Source organism: Xyrauchen texanus, chromosome 8 (genome assembly GCF_025860055.1).
Source record: "Xyrauchen texanus isolate HMW12.3.18 chromosome 8, RBS_HiC_50CHRs, whole genome shotgun sequence".
NCBI classification, from domain to species: domain Eukaryota; kingdom Metazoa; phylum Chordata; class Actinopteri; order Cypriniformes; family Catostomidae; genus Xyrauchen; species Xyrauchen texanus.
In genome coordinates, this window is record NC_068283.1 from 38,586,214 (window position 1) to 38,605,444 (window position 19,231).

At 37.4% G+C, this 19,231-nt stretch overlaps 1 protein-coding gene and 1 long non-coding RNA gene across 2 annotated transcripts in view; one reads left to right on the top strand and one right to left on the bottom strand.

The window, feature by feature from the left end:
* The window catches only part of LOC127647317 (uncharacterized), a 51,604-nt gene that overhangs the window by 8,783 nt on the left and 23,590 nt on the right, over nucleotides 1-19,231 (top strand). The window lies entirely within an intron of this gene.
* Nucleotides 11,521-13,258, bottom strand: LOC127647306 (forkhead box protein D2-like). The gene has a single exon (XM_052131473.1). It carries the CDS (start codon nucleotides 12,763-12,765, stop codon nucleotides 11,821-11,823), a length of 945 nt encoding a protein of 314 aa, XP_051987433.1. The 5' UTR covers nucleotides 12,766-13,258; the 3' UTR covers nucleotides 11,521-11,820.

Consider the following 19,231-nt stretch of genomic DNA (forward strand, 5'->3'; position numbering starts at 1 on the left):
CAGGACCACACCCCTAAAAGCATTGAAGCAACTGCCATGTGATTGTCACGAATGTAGGTGAAGGCAGATGAGGGGCGAGGATCTAGTTGCAGTGGTTCTTTATTGAAACAAAAATGGAAACAGATACAACAGAAACAAAGGAAATACCCGCGATGGGGAAAAGAAAGCAAAACAACACAAAAGACATCCGATGGGTTTAACAGGTTGGAGAAACAATGACGGAGAGCACGGAAACAAGCATCCACAAATATTAAAGACCGACAGGGGAATGGAGAAACAAACAGGGTTAAATACAGCGACACAGGAAGATAACAAACGAGATTCAGGTGCAGACAATAACGCTGTGGCAGTGGTGATGAGGGCCGGGAACCATGGGAAATGTGGTTTTATGACACAGACAGTGAAACACGGGGCGGACAACAAGGAAAACGTGACATGGAACGTGAACAGTGGCATGTGAAACAGAAAACACGGGGCAGACAACACAGGGACGTGACAGTGATTGGTTGATTAGATAATTGCATTAATGAGAAATTGAACAGGTGTTCCTAATAATCCTTTAGGTCAGTGTAAGTGGAAACACATGTATATATGTTAAAAGTGCACTCAGTAATTTATCCCCATTAAAAATGTTTTACACTTAAAAAAAATTATTTTAATTTTGAAACATGTATAATAATCATGACCACTCACATGAGATATCAGTAACCGTATAAAAGCAGTTTTATTCTTCATGGGGCAGGGGCGCCCTCATGGGGGCTGCCATTTTAGAATCACATGACCAACTGAATACTACTCGCTTAATCTCAGTAACAGTCTTGTTATTGGACACTTTCACTCTTGGATTAAATTAATCATGGCTGATTGTGAAGAGTGAATTTCTACAATGACATCTTTAACTGAAAGCTATTGATTTTGAATGATGCTGCATCCACACCACTAGGTGTCACTCTAAGGCCAAGATGACACAAACAAATAGCTACTGAGTGCACCTTTAACATCCAGAAAAACGTTTTGCAGTGTTTCATGGCCCTTTAAGGTTAATGCTCTGAGTTTTAAATCAACAAAACCAACACCCCTACCTTAAACCTTAAACCTAATCGATAGCAGGGCCAGTACTAAGATATGATCCTGGCTACAAGAGCCTCCTTAATGTTCTAAAGAATAGTAAAAAACAGGAGATAACTATGTTAGACAAGGTTTACTTCCTCCCTCAGAGATCAATACATTTTTGTTGCCCTTTGTTTAGTTTCTGTGCTTCCTTTCCTTAATTCAGTTTTTTCCTTGATATATATAAAAGTGATTAATTCTCTCGCTGCCAAAACTTGTCCTGCATGCCTGTAAAAAACAGCTTCCCCACAGCAGCTTTTTCAAATTTGGGGCTTGTGACACTGCCAAAAGCCACAAATTACCCCCCTCTAGCAACAGTGAATTAGGAACAATTTTCTGTTTGCTATAAAAAAAAATGGGAAAAAGAAAGGCAAGGGTAGAATATAACTTGCACCAGAGACCACCAAGGCAGGCAACACAGAGATGAAGTACACGCTCTCCCCACTGACGGTTTGGGTGGCAGGGCAGCGTTTGGCATTTCAAGCACTTGCTAATTCTCGTAGTAATCAATTCATTAGAACATGGTGTAACGTTTCAACTCCATGAGGTCACACAGAGAGAGCAAGAGAGGTGTATTAATATCACGCATTGATGGGGCACAGGCTTTTTTAATAATGAGGATTTGAGACTGATTGTATCCCAAAAAAAAAAAAAAAAAGGTTTTACACCAAATAAGCTTTTTTTGAGGTCCGTCTATTGGATTACTGATCAGAAGGAGAATAAGGGCTTTTTTCCCCTCCTAATACAAAGTGTGAGGTTTGGCTGAGTGTCCACCGTGTATGCCGGTTCTTGCCAGCTCATGATTTTTCCCTTCCAGAACTCGTTCCAATATCTTTTAAAAGTCTGGGCCCAAGTTCTTCTACACCGCTGCAGATGTTAACAGAGAAGAGCGGAAAACCAAACCAAAGCGCAAGGTTGAGGGAGAGAAATTGGTGAGGATAAAAGCCAAATGCCTGCTGTAGTTCACTGCTGGTGGTCCACACTCAGAACGTCATTTAGTCACCATAGCAACAATCAGCGAGTGAGGACAAGTTTTATTTCTTGCTTGGAGATCTCTAAAAAAACACCTGACCGTAGCAAGGCTAACCACTACTTCAGCATAATCAAACTATGGGCCCGTTCAAAAAACAACAGTAACCAGAGACTGGGACACACTGACCCGGTTTTGTACAACCTAACCCATATGTTAATTAAACTTCCTGTTCCCTTCCTGATTAGATGACGGCAGATTTTTTAGCTCATTCACAATGAAGCAGCTAATTGTGTGGCTGGAAGGGGCAGCCAGAATTGTTAGTAATTTTTCATGCAAGACTTTTTGCCTGCTAACTCTTCCTCTATTGATGAAAAGAGAAAGGCTGAGCGATCCTACAGAGAACAACAACCATTTTAAGTGTCAGTCAGAGTAAAAATTGAGCACTTGTTGGCAGTCATAACAACTCAAAGTAGTTAATGATATTAACATAAATAGCCTCGTGCCATCACTTCATGCCATCCACTTGGGTGAGGAACTGTCGAAAGATTGTCATCGTGACTCTGTAACATATTGGCACTATGGAACCACGCTTTATTCGTCAATTTTTACAAATCAAATATCCGAAACATCATCCATTTCTGTACATTTTATGCATTCATAGCATTCTTTTATTTGTAATAATTAAATTATATTATAAAAAATTTAATGTATTAAAGTGATTTAAATCGTCATTTAGGTTTAAGGGTGTACAACGTTATGTTGCCATGGCAACGAAGTTGTAAAATTGGTTATAACTTTACACAGAAAAGGTTAGTAAGCAATTTTTTCTCCACATTAAAATAATGTGAACATGCATAACATGTACGTCTTGTTACTATACTTTTGAAATGTTGAGTATTTTAACGTTTACATTCACTTCCATTGTAAGTGCCTTACTGGAACCCAGATTTTTGCCTTTTTTTTTTTTTAAGAAAAGAAGGGTTGATTTGTATGAATCAACATTATTCCACAAAAGCTGTCGATTGAGCTTAACTTGTAATGATCACGGAATATTAATTTAAGCACTCAAGGATTACTCCAGAGCATTTGTAGATCTACATTGATTTAAAGTACTAAGTTAAGATGCTTTTTAGAAACGGTCCGTAACTCTAAGATGACTCGCATGATTGTTTCTACAATGTAATTAGGCTTAAAACGCTTTTTGAAAACACACCCCATTTTTATTTCTGAGATGGTGACTCTATGCCACTTTCTGAATTAAGCATGCACGAATAAGGTTAAATGAAAGCAATGTAGCATACTTCTGTTTGAAATGATTATTGTTGCAAAATGCAGACTTAAACACTTGCTGTTTCTTAAGCATGCAGTGTAAATTGTATACGATTCTCTGTTGTCTGCCCTGTGCTTTGCCTCTGTCATCTGTTCCTCCTACACTTCCCATAATCCCCTGCTCAGATCACTTCCAGCTGTTCCCAATTGTTCTCACCTGTGTTCCATTCCCTCATTAGTATGTTTGTTTATAATTCCCTTATTTCTGTTCAGTCCTTGTCAGTTGTTGTATATGTTTTGACCTCCCGTTCGTGACCCGTTCCCATTGTTCATGTTTTCTCTGTTTGTGCATTTTTCCCATCGTGGATGTTTCTTTTGTTCCTGTGTTTACCCCGTTAATTTGTACTTTGTTTATTTTATTAAATACTTTTAAGCCTGCATTTAGATCCTGCTCCTGTGACCTCCCTCTTTGTAATAGAAATAAGGGAATTATATACAAACTTACTAATGAGGGAATGGAACACAGGTGAGAACAATAGGGAACAGCTGGAAGTGATCTGAGCAGGGGATTATGGGAAGTGTATTCCGGGAGGAACAGATGACAGAGGTATCACAGGGCAGACAACAGAGAATCGTAACAATAGCAAAGTAGCAGTAAACCATGTAGTATCCATTCAAAACATAGCCAGAGACTCCAGTACTGTAGGTGTCTTAACCCAGCATACACTAGTCATGGGCATCATGGAAGCAGCATGTTAGCAGACAGCCATATACTACTTGTAAAACATGGGATCACTAGGCAATCCTAATTACATTTAAAAATGTCTTTCCCTATTACCGACCATTCATACTTTCTTTTATTCTCACCCATTGCCATCCATTCATCTGCTCTGCCCATTGGTGGAGCGCATGGCTGAGGTGTTAGCTCATACCCCTTCTGGGTGGCTTTCCTGCAGTATTTCACTGTCATTTACTGGCAAATTGATTTTGGCAAAGAAACCAGCTGAACCACACATTGAAATACACACAGGCACATGCAAACGTATGCACTACTTGATCACTCCTCAAATAAATAGCTGGACTCAAAAGTGAGCCGAGGCCTTGGTTTTACTGATGTTGGCAAAGTGGGAAACAAGCACACTGAAAACGAAAGGGTGGGGGTGTGGGGTGATTTATAACTGTATTCGGTGCAAATGCAGAGGCAGAGTGGCAAGTTTTGCCAGGAAAATCAAATGGCATTGAGCAAGTATATACATCTTTGTGTGTGCTGGTCATGAAAGTGTGCCATGACACAACTACGTGTTTGTGTTTAAGCAGAATTTGAAAGGATCTGGTCAGTTAGTGTGACATCAGTGGCTCTATCAAGTGCTGACATCATACAACATCTATAACTTCTTCCCTGTCATTAAGACTGTACATCACTCTGTCATAGTCTGTACTCTCGTAGTCGTAGTCACAGTAGTAGTACATCTTTATTGTCCCTACAAAGTGCAACTTTGTTGCAGTATCTGATAAAAACGAAACACGTGTCCATATACTTAAAGATTTATGCTAAATATTAGAGCAACACTATCAGTGGTCAAAGGTAAAATAATAAACATAAAAGGATAATACACCAGATATACAATAGATGTAATTACCATGAAGTCACACCGCAAGCAACAGCCCTTTCAGGTTCTTTTGAGCAGCAGATTTCAATGGTGGAATATGAGCAGTGCTTCAGTTTGAATAATCTTTTATATAATGTAATAATGTTTGTTAATATAAATAAAAGTTATTATAAATGGTTATCTATGATGTACAGTAAAGAAAAATAGGCTCTATAGGCCTGTAAGATTATGTTGGACATATAGCAGGTTGATGAATACACATCCTCACATGTTTAACACACTTCTGAAGCCTAAGAAATGTGGCATATAAAAATTAAAACTAACGTCCGATATGCAAATTGGTCTTAACTTCTTCAGTTATGGGCCCACAGTAAATAATAATATTTGACGTTAGTATATTCATATTAAATATTCACACTTAATAACAGGCATTATCATTATTTATGTCAAATCATGAGTTTTCCCTAATCCTGGTGGAAATTTAAAGAAGCCCAAATCTACGGAAATCTTTTGCAAATGGGGTGAACATACATTTTTTAACATGGCAAAAAAGAGTACGCTTTCTGTTTGGGTGTCAAATTAAGATTTCCTCAAGGGTGTACAAGAATGAAACTGCCGTCCTCCATTTTTCTCTCTCTCTGACAACAAAACATTTGAATTTAAGTGAAATATGCATAGGATAATTCCGACAGCATGTATGGCAGCATCACTCCACGTTTGTTCGAAGCGGATACTAACACACTACAGCTGAGGAATAGAGTTAAACTCACAGCTTCAGCATTACTGTTCATCACTGCAACAGATGCAGGTAAATACACGCTCAGGTGCTCTCTCTCTCTCTCTCTCTCTCTGTTACGATCCCCTGTTGTCTGCCCTGTGTTTCTCTTGTCACCTGTCATGAACTATATTTCCCACAATTCCCGGCCCTCATCACTGCCAGCACTGTGTTATTGTTCACACCTGATTGTCATTTTGTCATTATCGTGTCTCTGTATTTAAACCCTGGTTCTTTGTTCAGTCTCGGTCGATCGTTGTTTGTATATGTCTGGAAGTCGATGTTCAGCCCAGTTTACCCTGTTCATGTACCCTTTTGATGTTTTCATGTTTTTGTTTCCTTCGTTCCTGTCTGTCTTGTTTTCACCTAGATAAATAAAACCCGCACTTAGATCCGCACTCCTTGTCTGCCTCCTCCTACTAACGTTACACTCTCACACACACACACATTTATATAATGATTTTTATACTGTACGGACTATAGAGTCTATCCCCTATCCCTACCCCTAAACCTAACCCTCACAAAAAACTTTCTGCATTTTTACATTTTCAATAAAACATCGTTTAATATGTTTTTTAAGCTATTTAAATTATGGACACTAGAAATATCCTCATAAACCGCATTTATAGCATAATACCCTTGTAATTACCAGTTTGTAACCTAAAAAATTGTCCTTGTAAACCAAATAAACATGCCCACACACACACACACACACACACACACACACACACACTTATCCTTGTTACTCCAATAACTGGCCCAAGCTGTCATTACTAGATCTAAAGTGACATTGGTAACACTTTACAATAAGGTTTCATTTGTTAACATTTAACATTAGTTAACATGAACAAACAATGAACAATACTTATACAGCATTTATTCAGCTTGGTTCATTTTAGCATTAACATATACTACTACATTTAAAAAAAAAAAAAAAGTAATATTTGTTAACAATAGTTAATGCACTATGAAGAAACATGAACGAGCAATAAACAATTGTATTTGTATTAGCTAACATTAACTAAGATTAATAAATGCTGTAAAAATACATATAGTTCATTGTTTATTCATGATACCTAATGCATTATTAACTAATGGAACCTTATTGTAGTGTTACCTTGAAGATTCCAAATAAGAACAGAGGCTTGGGCGCATCTTTCGAAATGCAACTGCAGATCCTGATCCATGTTGTAAATAAGTAGTTCCACATGCAAGAGTGTTTTTAGTTTTTTTCTTACTTGTTTCTGTAGTATAAAAGCACTACCACACTTGCAATCGAGGTGTATTGTCCATCTATCAGCACTCTTGCTCATGTAGAATTATAATGATTTAAACTATAAGTAGTTTGATTCGATTATGACACAATTATTCAATGATCAATTATGACATGTTGAATTCAAACATTCAAAGGTTGAAATTTTCCAACTGAAATTTGATCCACTGCCCCCAGTGGCCGAAGCTGGAAGAGTTTTTGAATGTATGGACAAATGCAAGCTCCAGTTTCCGGGTTAAATGTCCACAGAGTGTCGCCAAAAGCGTGTTATATATATACAGTATATTATAAAATCAAAGGAGGGGCATTGGGGCAACTTTTACATTTTAATATATAATACAGTTTGATATAATGCAACGTTTAGTTTCGTCCCATAGCCCTCAATCAAGTTTGAGTTGTGGCCCTTTGCAGGAATAAGAGCGAGCGTGGTGAGAAACTGCAAGCACGAGGCGATCGACTGTGTTCCATGACCGTTATTGGGTCCTTGAATAATGTATAACATGCGAGTAAGGGCAGCTAGTGGAGTTTCTGGTGGTGCCCCCCTAGGGTATATTGGTTCCCCCCCAGGGAGATGGTGCCCTACGCAGACTGCGTAATATGCATATAAGGATTGACAGTATTGACAATGCATCAGTACCTCTAAAAGGAAATGTTTTTTATGTTTAATTGATGCAAAAATGTCTAATGTGGGATTGCGCTTGTCAGTTATTTGGCTGAATAGGGTTGACTTCGGATACATGAACTTTCGAAAGCTACATGTCGATTTCCAGTGTTGTAATAGCGACATCTCTTATTGACGCATCTTGTGTAGTGTAGTGTCTTTACTGTCAATTTCTAGCAATTAAACATGATCTTTAAAAACCAGACTTGAGCACATGTCATACCTTATCGTTTTCAGAGCTCATGCTAGTCTGTCTTGAAAGCACTTTATTATCTTCACAGCTCAAATGCAATGATATACACTTCAAATACTCTGAATTTTCCTTTTCAGGAAACTGCTTGGAAGGAATACAGTGGGATATCCCACATAGCACCTCTACAGCTCTGTGTCTTTGTTTTGCATGGTTGGAGAAGGGAGCAGGAGACCTGTACGAGCTGGTACAGCATTTGAGGAATGATTTTAACCATCCGTTTAGCTTGGCATGAGGAAGTAGAGGAGAATGCCTCACAGGTCAGGTGCGAACAGACCTTTAAACCAAACTTACCGTTTTCTCCCTTGTAAAAGCAAGTCATATCGGAGGGTAAAATGTGAATTATACATCATTGCTAACAAAACTCAGGACGCTTGCTTGGATAGCGAGCTCTCTTGCTGGCAGCACTGCTGAAGAGGTGTCACGTAAATAGCAATTCATCACAATCATAATGTTAATAACATGCTTAATGTGACACTGATGGAGCGTGAAGCGCAGTTTTTTTTACAGTTGACATTCAATTTCAGACCACAAAGTTTGGACTTAGTATGATTTCTGTCTTCTTACATGAAATTACTTATTTTGTTCTAAGTTATGGGTCTTCGATGGCCATGTGAATGGGGAAAATAAACTTGCAGATTGTTTTTGTGGATCAAAGCCGTGTGGCACACATGTGGCAGCTGGAAAAGAAGGGAAGGTTCACTGAAAATGAAAATTCTGCCATCATTTACTCACCCTCATGTTGTTTTAAACCTGTATGTTTTCTTCCATGGAGCACAAAAAGAGATGAGGGTGAGTAAATGTTAACATCATTTTTATTTTTGGGTGAGCTTTCTCTTGGTCATATGGTGTTATGGTCACTGTAGAAATAAATATTTGTCTCCGTGTATCCGTTGGGCCACAGCTAAATAGAGGCAGTTATTTAAAGCCAACAACAGAAGACTTTTTCCATCACTACTGCATACAGAGTCTGTGGGTGATCCAAAGACAGCTGTACACATACGCATTACACCAGTGAATTGGTTTTGCTTCTTCACTCAGTTGTCTTCCTACACTTGCTTTTTCCTTTTCTCAAAGATCATTCCAATTGTGCATTAAGGCAAAAAGTTTTCCAGCACATTGCCCACTCAACTCAAAACACAGACAGTTTGAAAGAATGGGGCATGTCAAACATCCAAACACAGGTCAAAACGCCTGAAATGTCCCATACAGAAATCTGGTATGTGGCAACACGTGGTCTATATGAACATAAAATATATAGTTTATTTGTGCATACACAGAATATTCCAATTTTAGTATGACTTGGGAAGATGTGTTATATGAAAATGGTAATCAGTGAAAACCATACATGAACATTCATATATGTGTGTTTTACTTATACAGTATTGCCATATGCCAGATTTATTTACATCTCTTCATATGAGTAGTTCAATATGAGCCCTCCTGCAATCTAAGCCCCTGACCGTCCCAGAGGTCAAATGTACCCATAAGTGTGTCATTTTGTTTTGCTATATCCCACTGTATTATTTTATTCAAATGTATTGTAACAACTTAAACATGTTTAAGTGCTCTCTACCAGTCTCATTAAATCATGCATGGCCATCAAGCATCAACTTTCGGTTTTTCATTTATTTATTTAACTATTTAATTAAAAACGTAGGTCTTATTGAGATATATAATGGGACATTTTCCATTTGGTTTGTTCCAAATATTTCAATGCACAAATTAGAACGCATTTACTATAAATAGACTATTTAAAATGTTTAAATGTTTTTTTTGAATATTTGAAATTGTTGATATTTTAAGTGGCATTCTATTCTATTTTCGAATTTTTCTATTTATAAAAAGAAGAATAACAATAAATGATAATGCTGTTATTAGTAGTAGGCCTATTCAAACTGAAGGTAAATTATGGACAAATTGATGTATATTAGCTTAATTTCAGGCAAATCTTTACAGGGTCAAAACAATACAATTATTGCAAATATTGCTTAAAACGAAGTGTGCATTTAAGCAATACTTTTCAATGGAACATTTGTGAGGCAGTTCTTTGATTTTGTTGTTTGTTAACATATAAAGTGCAAGGTGCATGTTAAATGTAGGAACATCTTCAAAGGCACAGTATTGTTAGGGGATCTCTGGAACATACATGTGGGTCATACATGTGTTTGAATATGTGAATACAAGTCCAGTGCACCCAGTTTAAATGTTTACCACCCCCAGTTTTTCTTAGCCATGATGCACAGATACACTCCACACTACTTTTATTATACTTTCGGAGACATAATAATCAATCAGTATTTCCCTGATGGTACCAGCCACATTTTGGCTGCACATTTCTTCCAGACATCAGGTTTCTTTGTCTGTTTTCCTCCCCTACATATACAAACAGATATTCAGTAGCTATATATACAGTATATTTTTATATATAGGTATATATAGCTACTATATACCTGTACATTGGCCTACAACCTCATCAAAGACACTCTGCAGCACTTAAGTGACTCGACCCTTCCCATTAAGTTATCTTTACTGTCTTCAGCTGGGAGTACCAGTGACTTTGTGCCATTTTAAATTCCAAACTTTGCTCCGTCAAACCATCTCAAGTAAATGTGAAGGCCTCAAGATGCTAACTGGTGTCTGAAAGTGGAGACATGTGGTTATTGTGTTTTATATTGTCTCTGAAATGTAAATTCGCAAATAACCAGCGAGTGAAATAATGTTCCTAAGCTCGCTCAGTGAACACCTCATCATTACGCACATCTGCCAAGGCGGCTACTGCGCATTTGGAGATGATTATTTATTTATAATGTGCTCTCATCAGGATATATGGCCATGCAGAATACTCTGTGAGAATGTATATTTGTACAAGTGCATTTGAGACTGACCCGTTTGATTATTTCCGCTGATCAAGCTTAAACAAATAAACCGACAAGTGACTCCCAGTGCTCGAGTGGAGAGGAGAGAAACTTTCATCTTTTAAATCTCTTCAGCTCATTTGGATTTGTAAAGGAGATACACATCTTTCAATTATTGGTCTTTACAGTATGGCTATTTGATGTAGTTTTAACCAAGATCTACAGATTAATAGCCTCTACACGTTTGTGGATAAACAACACAAAATGAATATTATAATATTTTTTCTTTTTCGTTTCTCCAGAGAGATCATATGAATGCTCATTTATTATTTATTTATATTTAGATTTTATTCATTTTTTGCGTTGCACATTTTATGTTAATTGTTTACCTCGGAGGAGAAATGAGTGAGTTATTAAGGCCTTATGCACATAATTACAAAATGACAATATTTTTGGTTTACCATATGCATGCATATATATAGCCTATATATATATATATATATATATATATATATATATATATATATATATATATATATATATATATATATATATATATATGTTTTTTTTTTTTTGTTTTTTTTTACATTTAAACATTTAATATATTTTTTTATTAAATATATTTTTACATTGTCTTGTCACCACTCACCAGAAAAAAATACATTATTTTCTGACATTAAGAAAAAACCCCACCATTGCGAATGAAACAAATTAAGAATCAAGATTCACATAAATTGCTCATTTAAAAATGCCAGTTTTATTTCCGTCAAAACGTTAAAAGGAAATTCGTCATTGAAATAGTTTGAACATTCGAAGTTCGGTTATTAAAATATTTCACATTCCAATAAAATAACATGCATCAGTAAACATTTTCAGCATGGACAAAAACTTGACTTTGTGGAATCCTGATGAACTCAATGTTTACCAAAATGTTTTTATTCTACGTGCAAGTCGAATCTAACTCTTGATATCGGTTAAATGAAATAATTCCTGAGTAAAATAGTTTTATTAAAATGATTTTCCCCCCTCCGCAATGTTCTCCTAGTCATTTACGCTGGCCAAGTGTCTGTGTTTAGTGGTGAAATCCAGGTGGTTGTGCAGATTTTGCAGCTTCTGGTACTCATACTGAAAACTGAGGACCCGCGGGAAGCCCATCGGATTGAACAGTGCTGAGGATGCGTATGGAGAGGTCGGAGCTATTGGGCACGTTAGGCCAGGGGTGACGGGCTCTATGACTGTTGTTTGGGACTGTGGGAAAGCTTTGGTGGTGATTGAGGTCCGCGAGAAAAAAGTGGACAGAGCTGGTAAGATGCTGCCAACAGGTGGAACGCCGATGGGTTGATGGAAGCCAAACGGGTAGATATCCAAACCTGGCAATTGCGCGCAGGACGCGCTGAGACCGTAGGTGAGGTTCGGAAAGCCGCTCGGTTGCAGCTGATCTTTGAACACCGCGAATTTGAAGTGCTGTCGTTTAAATCGCTTCCTCCTCCGCAGGAAACTTCCGTTCTCAAACATATCCGATGAATTCGGATCGAGAGTCCAGTAATTCCCCTTTCCAGGATTACCCGGCTCGCGTGGCATTTTTACGAAGCAGTCGTTCAGGGAAAGATTGTGTCGGATGGAGTTCTGCCAGGCCGGGAATTTCTCTCGGTAGTACACGAACCGGTGACTGATGAAGTCGCAGATCTCGCTTAGAGTGAGACGCTTCTTTGGGCTCTGGAGGATCGCCATGGTGATCAGGGCGATGTAGGAATAGGGCGGTTTCACCGAAGTGCTTTTGCTCGAAGTTGAGGGACATATGGAAGAGGATACGTGGTCCTCATCGCCCTTGTTGGACCGATTGTCGGACAGGGATGCCGAGTTGTTGTGTACCTGGTCGGATGCGCAAAGAGCGGAGGACGAAAGATGCTCGTCTCCAGAGTCCATGCCACCCTCTCCTACCACGTCGACAACGAGGTCATCCATTAAATCAGTGTCCAGGGTCATAATCCACAAGCGGAGTCGCGAAAAGGATTTTAAACAACCAGACCCGCACGCGCAAATAATAATAATAAAAAATAATTCACTTAGATAGGAAAGGCTGTTCCTGGTTCCTCGGCTCCTCAGAACACAAAGGAGGATAAATGATATAGAGAAGAAGAGACTAGTTTAATTTGGTCACACAGAAGTCGTCAACATTTGGGCGCAGGAGGTTTGGAGAGCTGCGCACACAGCAATGTCCATCCGTCCACTCCAACGCAACTGGATTCCCGCAGCTGTTTGGGGAATCGGATGACGATGATGTCATGAAGAAGTTCTCGGGAAGAAGCTCCACTCCAATGAAAACAGGGCGACTCAACCAGGTTCTGCCCGCAGACAGTCCTCTGAAGGAAACATGATTGATATCATGCCACTGGATTCACAAGGTTATGATGTTTAACCTCGCCAGAAACTGCTCAACATCAGGCACCATGTCAAAGAAATTGTGTTTTGACAGTGAAAAATAAAAGAGGATGTACTTGGGAATCAAACCTTTCTCACATCTCGGCACATTACATTGCACGAAGTGCTTGAAATGACTAGAAATACATGCGTGTAGCCTACTAGAATCCTCCAACGCTAACTCTATAAACTATCAAAACAACCCAAAAATATTTCTATTTTGACTATTTTTAAGATGGACACAATTTAATGTCATCATTTTTTTAAATTTTTTTTTGAGTGAACGAATTCAATAATCTTTAACTAAATTAAATTAATAAAACTTGAATAAACGTAAATTATTATTATTATTATTATTACTACTAAAATTACTGAATTACTGAAATGTAAACATAACTCTGAATCTGAATTATAGTGGGTCTACGAGAAAGGTACATGCATTGTGTTGAGTGGAGCCCATCCGTGTATTTGTCTTGTTTTAGCAATAAAAGCTTCACACATAAATTGAACAGACTCGGTGTGAATTACAGCCTAAAGGAATAACACATAACGTGTGAGGTCACAGTTATAAATGGGGTTTCTATAACTATGAATATATGTGCATATATCAATCTTACCCAAATATCTCTTTCTCGATATTAGCAAGATATTTAATGGAGAAGATGGTAACCGGGGATGACCGCTTTTAAAAAAAAAAACATCTTTATGGTCCTAAGAATTTTTGCGGCCTTTTTTAAAATTATTATTATTATTAATATTTTATGTATTATTATATAATTATTATGAATATTATTATTATTATTATTATTAGCTTATTATTAATGAACGACATATTTCCGATGATTATTTGTATACTATAATATATATATATATATATTTAATTATAATATATATATAAATATATATATATATATATATATATATATATATATATATATATATATATATATATATATATATATATATTATTTGATCAAAATTGTGGCGCATTAAAGCGCGCGCGCACGCACGCACGCACGCACGCACACACACACACACACACACACACACACACACACACCAGTTGAGCCATTCAGCTTTGAAGCAATGTGGCAAAAATAAGCAACAGACAATTCATATAATGTATCATAAAGATGCCGTAAACTGTATCTGATCTTCCCACATATGTTTTCTCTCTTCCAATATCTTGCATTTCCCGTTGCACTTAAAGTCGTTTTCTTTAATGACGTTGAAAATCAGGCCCATCATATAAATTGTCGGGTCGCTCAGATAAAAGTGAAACAGTTCGGAGCTTAAAGGCCGTCGGGTGTTTCTTTTTAATGACGAAACTCTTTGTTGAGGATTTCTACATTTCCTGCCTGTAATCGTATTGATACCCGAGCTAAGAGATGAAGTGGGTGGGCATGATTTCCCCAATCTTTCACGCATGCCCTTAGATTGGAAACAGGCTCATGGAGAGAAATGAATGAGGGATGGTTTTGGAAGCGAAGAGGGGATAATAATACAAACCCGCCGCAGCGCAGCTCCACAGATCAAGTGCTGTGATGTGGTTTTCAGGGTTATGTGGGATTCCTATAGACAACATACTCTAAAATTGGAGACGACAATAAGCTGCAAATACTACGATTTGCAAAGTGTGCGTTGCAACAGATTTTATTATATTTCTATATAAAAACTAAAATAGCCTATATATAATAATATACAGTTAAGTTCACATATCTTATAAGCTTAAAGGGATAGTTCACCCCAAATTACTGTCATTATTTAAGCTGCTCACCCTCATGTTGTTCCAAACTCGTATATTATTTTGTATATTATCTGTTAGGCAGATAGTAAAGGAATGACAGCCTCAGTCACCATTCACTTTCATTGTATGGAAAAAAGATGCAGTTAAAGTGAATGGTGACTGAGGCTGTCATTCTGCCTCACATCGCCGTTTGTGTTGAAAGTCAGATGGGTTTTGAACAATATGAGAGTGAATAAATTGACAGAATTTCAATTTTCCTAACAGAAGTTAATTTCAGTCACTCAATAGTGCAATTAAAACAAAATACAAAATTAAAGGGACAGTTCACCCAAAAATGAAAATTCCCTCATCATTTACTCCATCCCAGATGTGTAGGACTTTCTTTTTTTCTGCAGAACATAAATTTAGATTTTTAGAATAATATCTCAGCCCTGTAGGTGCAGACAATGCAAGTGAATGGTGACCAAAACTTTGAAGCTTATAAAAGCACATAAAGGCAGCATAAAAGTGCTCCAGACAACTCTTGTGGTTAAATTCATGTCTTCAGAAACGATGGAAGTGAGAAACGGATTCATATAAAGGAATGTTCAGAGTTCAATACAAGTTAAACTCAATCAGCATTTGGGGCATAATGGCCCTCCTTTTCTTTAAAAAAGCTAAAATCTTGGTTCCAGTGAGGCACTGACAATGGAACTGAATGGGGGACAATCTGTAAACATTAAAATACTCACAGTTTTAAAAGTATAGCCACAAGACATGAAGTGATATGTGTGTAAAACTTATTTTAGTGTGATAAAATCACTTACTAACCTTTTCTGTGTAAAGTTATTGCCAATTTTACAACTTCATTACCATTAGTATGTAATGTCAACAAACCAAGACTGTATAAATGACAATTTAAACAACTTTAAAACACATTTTTTACAGAAAACTTAATTTAAGTGCTTTTATAAAATTATAAGCTTTGAATTTCTGTTTAAATCCTCCAAATTGAGCCCCTTCACTTCCATTGTAAGTGCCTCACTGTAACCTTGATTTTTGTGTTTTTTTAAGAAAAGGAGGGACATGTAAAACATTTTTTTTGTGGTAATCAACATTATGACACAAATGCTGTCGATTGAGCTTAACTTGTGTTGAACCCGGAATATTCCTTTAAGTCCTTTTTTTACAACCAATCTACACTTTCACATTCTTCTTCCTTTGTTTTTGGTGATTCACATTCTTCCTGCATATCGCCACCTACTGGGCAGAGAGGAGAATTTATAGTAATAAAGGATTTAAATATTGATCTGTTTCTCACCCACACCTATCATATCACTTCAGAATATTTGGATTAAACCACTGGAGTCGTATGGATTACTTTTATGCTGCCTTTATGTGCTTTTTGGAGCTTCAAAATGTTGGTACCCATTCACTTCCATTGTATGGACCTACAGAACTGAGATATTCTTCTAAAATCTATATTTGTGTTCAGCAGAGGAAAGAAAGTCATACACATCTGGGATGGCATGAGGGTGAGTAAATGATGAGAGAATTTTCATTTTTGGGTGACTGTCCCTTTAAGAACATACAACCTCTTATCAATTTAAGTGACTGTTGTCTCTTTAAATGAGTTTCCATACACATGCATGGTGGCCTTGAATAGCACTTGTTTTATGAGTTTGGTTTTACTTGGGTTTCTTTGATGTATAACACTTATTCTAATACATATACACTCACCTAAATGATTATTAGGAACACCTGTTCAATTTCTCATTAGTGCAATTATCTAATCAACCAATCACATGGCAGTTGCTTCAATGCATTTAGGGGTGTGGTCCTGGTCAAGACAATCTCCTGAACTCCAAACTGAATGTCAGAATGGGAAAGAAAGGTGATTTAAGCAATTTTGAGCGTGGCATGGTTGTTGGTGCCAGACGGGCCGGTCTGAGTATTTCACAATCTGCTCAGTTACTGGGATTTTCACGCACAACCATTTCTAGGGTTTACAAAGAATGGTGTGAAAAGGGAAAAACATCCAGTATGCGGCAGTCCTGTGGGCGAAAATGCCTTGTTGATGCTAGAGGTCAGAGGAGAATGGGCCGACTGATTCAAGCTGATAGAAGAGCAACTTTGCCTGAAATAACCACTCGTTACAACCGAGGTATGCAGCAAAGCATTTGTGAAGCCACAACACGCACAACCTTGAGGCGGATGGGCTACAACAGCAGAAGACCCCACCGGGTACCACTCATCTCCACTACAAATAGGAAAAAGAGGATACAATTTGCAAGAGCTCACTAAAATTGGACAGTTGAAGACTGGAAAAATGTTGCCTGGTCTGATGAGTCTCGATTTCTGTTGAGACATTCAGATGGTAGAGTCAGAATTTGGCGTAAACAGAATGAGAACATGGATCCATCATGCCTTGTTACCATTGTGCAGGCTGGTGGTGGTGGTGTAATGGTGTGGGGGATCCTCTGATGGCTACTTCCAGCAGGATAATGCACCATGTCACAAAGCTCGAATCATTTCAAATTGGTTTCTTGAACATGACAATGAGTTCACTGTACTAAAATGGCCCCCACAGTCACCAGATCTCAACCCAATAGAGCATCTTTGGGATGTGGTGGAACGGGAGCTTCATGCCCTGGATGTGCATCCCACAAATCTCCATCAACTGCAAGATGCTATCCTATCAATATGGGCCAACATTTCTAAAGAATGCTTTCAGCACCTTGTTGAATCAATGCCACGTAGAATTAAGGCAGTTCTGAAGGTGAAAGGGGGTCAAACACAGTATTAGTATGGTGTTCCTAATAATCCTTTAGGTGAGTGTATAAGATACTCACCTAGCCAAATATTATGGTCTGTATTTATGTTCAAAACTGTTTATTGAAATGGCTTGATCTTGCTTATCCTCGCCCTCAAAGACCTGATTACATAATACATTATTTGACTGTAGATACAAACTAAATAGACTTGAAGCACACTCAACCTTAAACCAGGGACTTCTGCAACCTTGCAGAAACAATTCCCTAAACTAAAGAAACAGCGCCACCTTGTGACAAGATCTAGATTTCTTTTGTTGTAGGCTGTTATGTAATGTACAGTAGGTGCATGTATTTGGTTGGATTAACTGACCTCCTTTTAAAAAATTCAATATACAATACTAAATAAACATAATTTATATCCACATTTGAACATTTAAACATCCATGAATCACTTTCTGTTTTAACAATGGAATATCTTTCCCAACAAATGTATTATCATTATTATTATTAATATTATTTTGAATATTGTCACCAATGGCAAACCTGTCCAGCTTTTCCATATGGATGATGAGCATGAGACCATGCGATGAGCCAAATAATATTTAGCTAGCTAGTGTCCTGCTTGTTGATCAGGATTATATTTTTTGGAGCATCTTAAATATTGGGGGCATAATTGAATATTTTTCCTATAATGCTTATAATTGTCTATTTGCCTAGATAAAACCCAATTTCTTAAAAAAAAAAAAAAAAAAAAAACCTCTATGTTCTTGCTTTTTACTGGAAATTGAAGCCAGAACAAACCATGTTAATCCACCTTTATTCTGTTGAGCACTATAATCAAATGCATCACACATTTCTTTCCTGCAATTAATTCAGCTAAAACAATACAAACTCCATTTAAGCCTTGTTTTGTCAATATTTTCAGCCTTATGTGTAAAACGTATTTATTTGATTAATATTCACGTTTTATTCTTTGAAAGTTACAGACATTCTCCTTCTCCTTTTCTAAATAATATGAGACTAACACTTTAACAATATTCTTTTGCTGCCTGGAAAGCATTTGCATATCTTTCAGTAAATGCAAACCTACTGTAACTGTATTGCCTTTGTTTTGTTCAACAATATGACCAGTAGATGTCACCAAAACACCGAAATTTAAATCTGGGACTTCAATTAGCTGAGAATGCATGTGCAACTACATACAGTAGCTTCATGTGTCATGTAGCTTCAGGTCAACACCATTGAATTGATGTAAACATTTTAAAACAATAAAATTATAAGAAAAAGCTTTTACTCCACGTGTCTGAATATAGTGAGCATATACAGCATTACATTTACATTTATGCATTTGGCAGACGCTTTTATCCAAAGTGACTTACAGTGCAATTATTACAGGGACAATCCCCCCTGAGCAACCTGGAGTTAAGTGCCTTGCTCAAGGACACAATGGTGGTGACTGTAGGGATCAAACCAGCGACCTTCTGATTAACAGCCCTGTGCTTTAGCCACTACGCCACCACCACTTCATAGC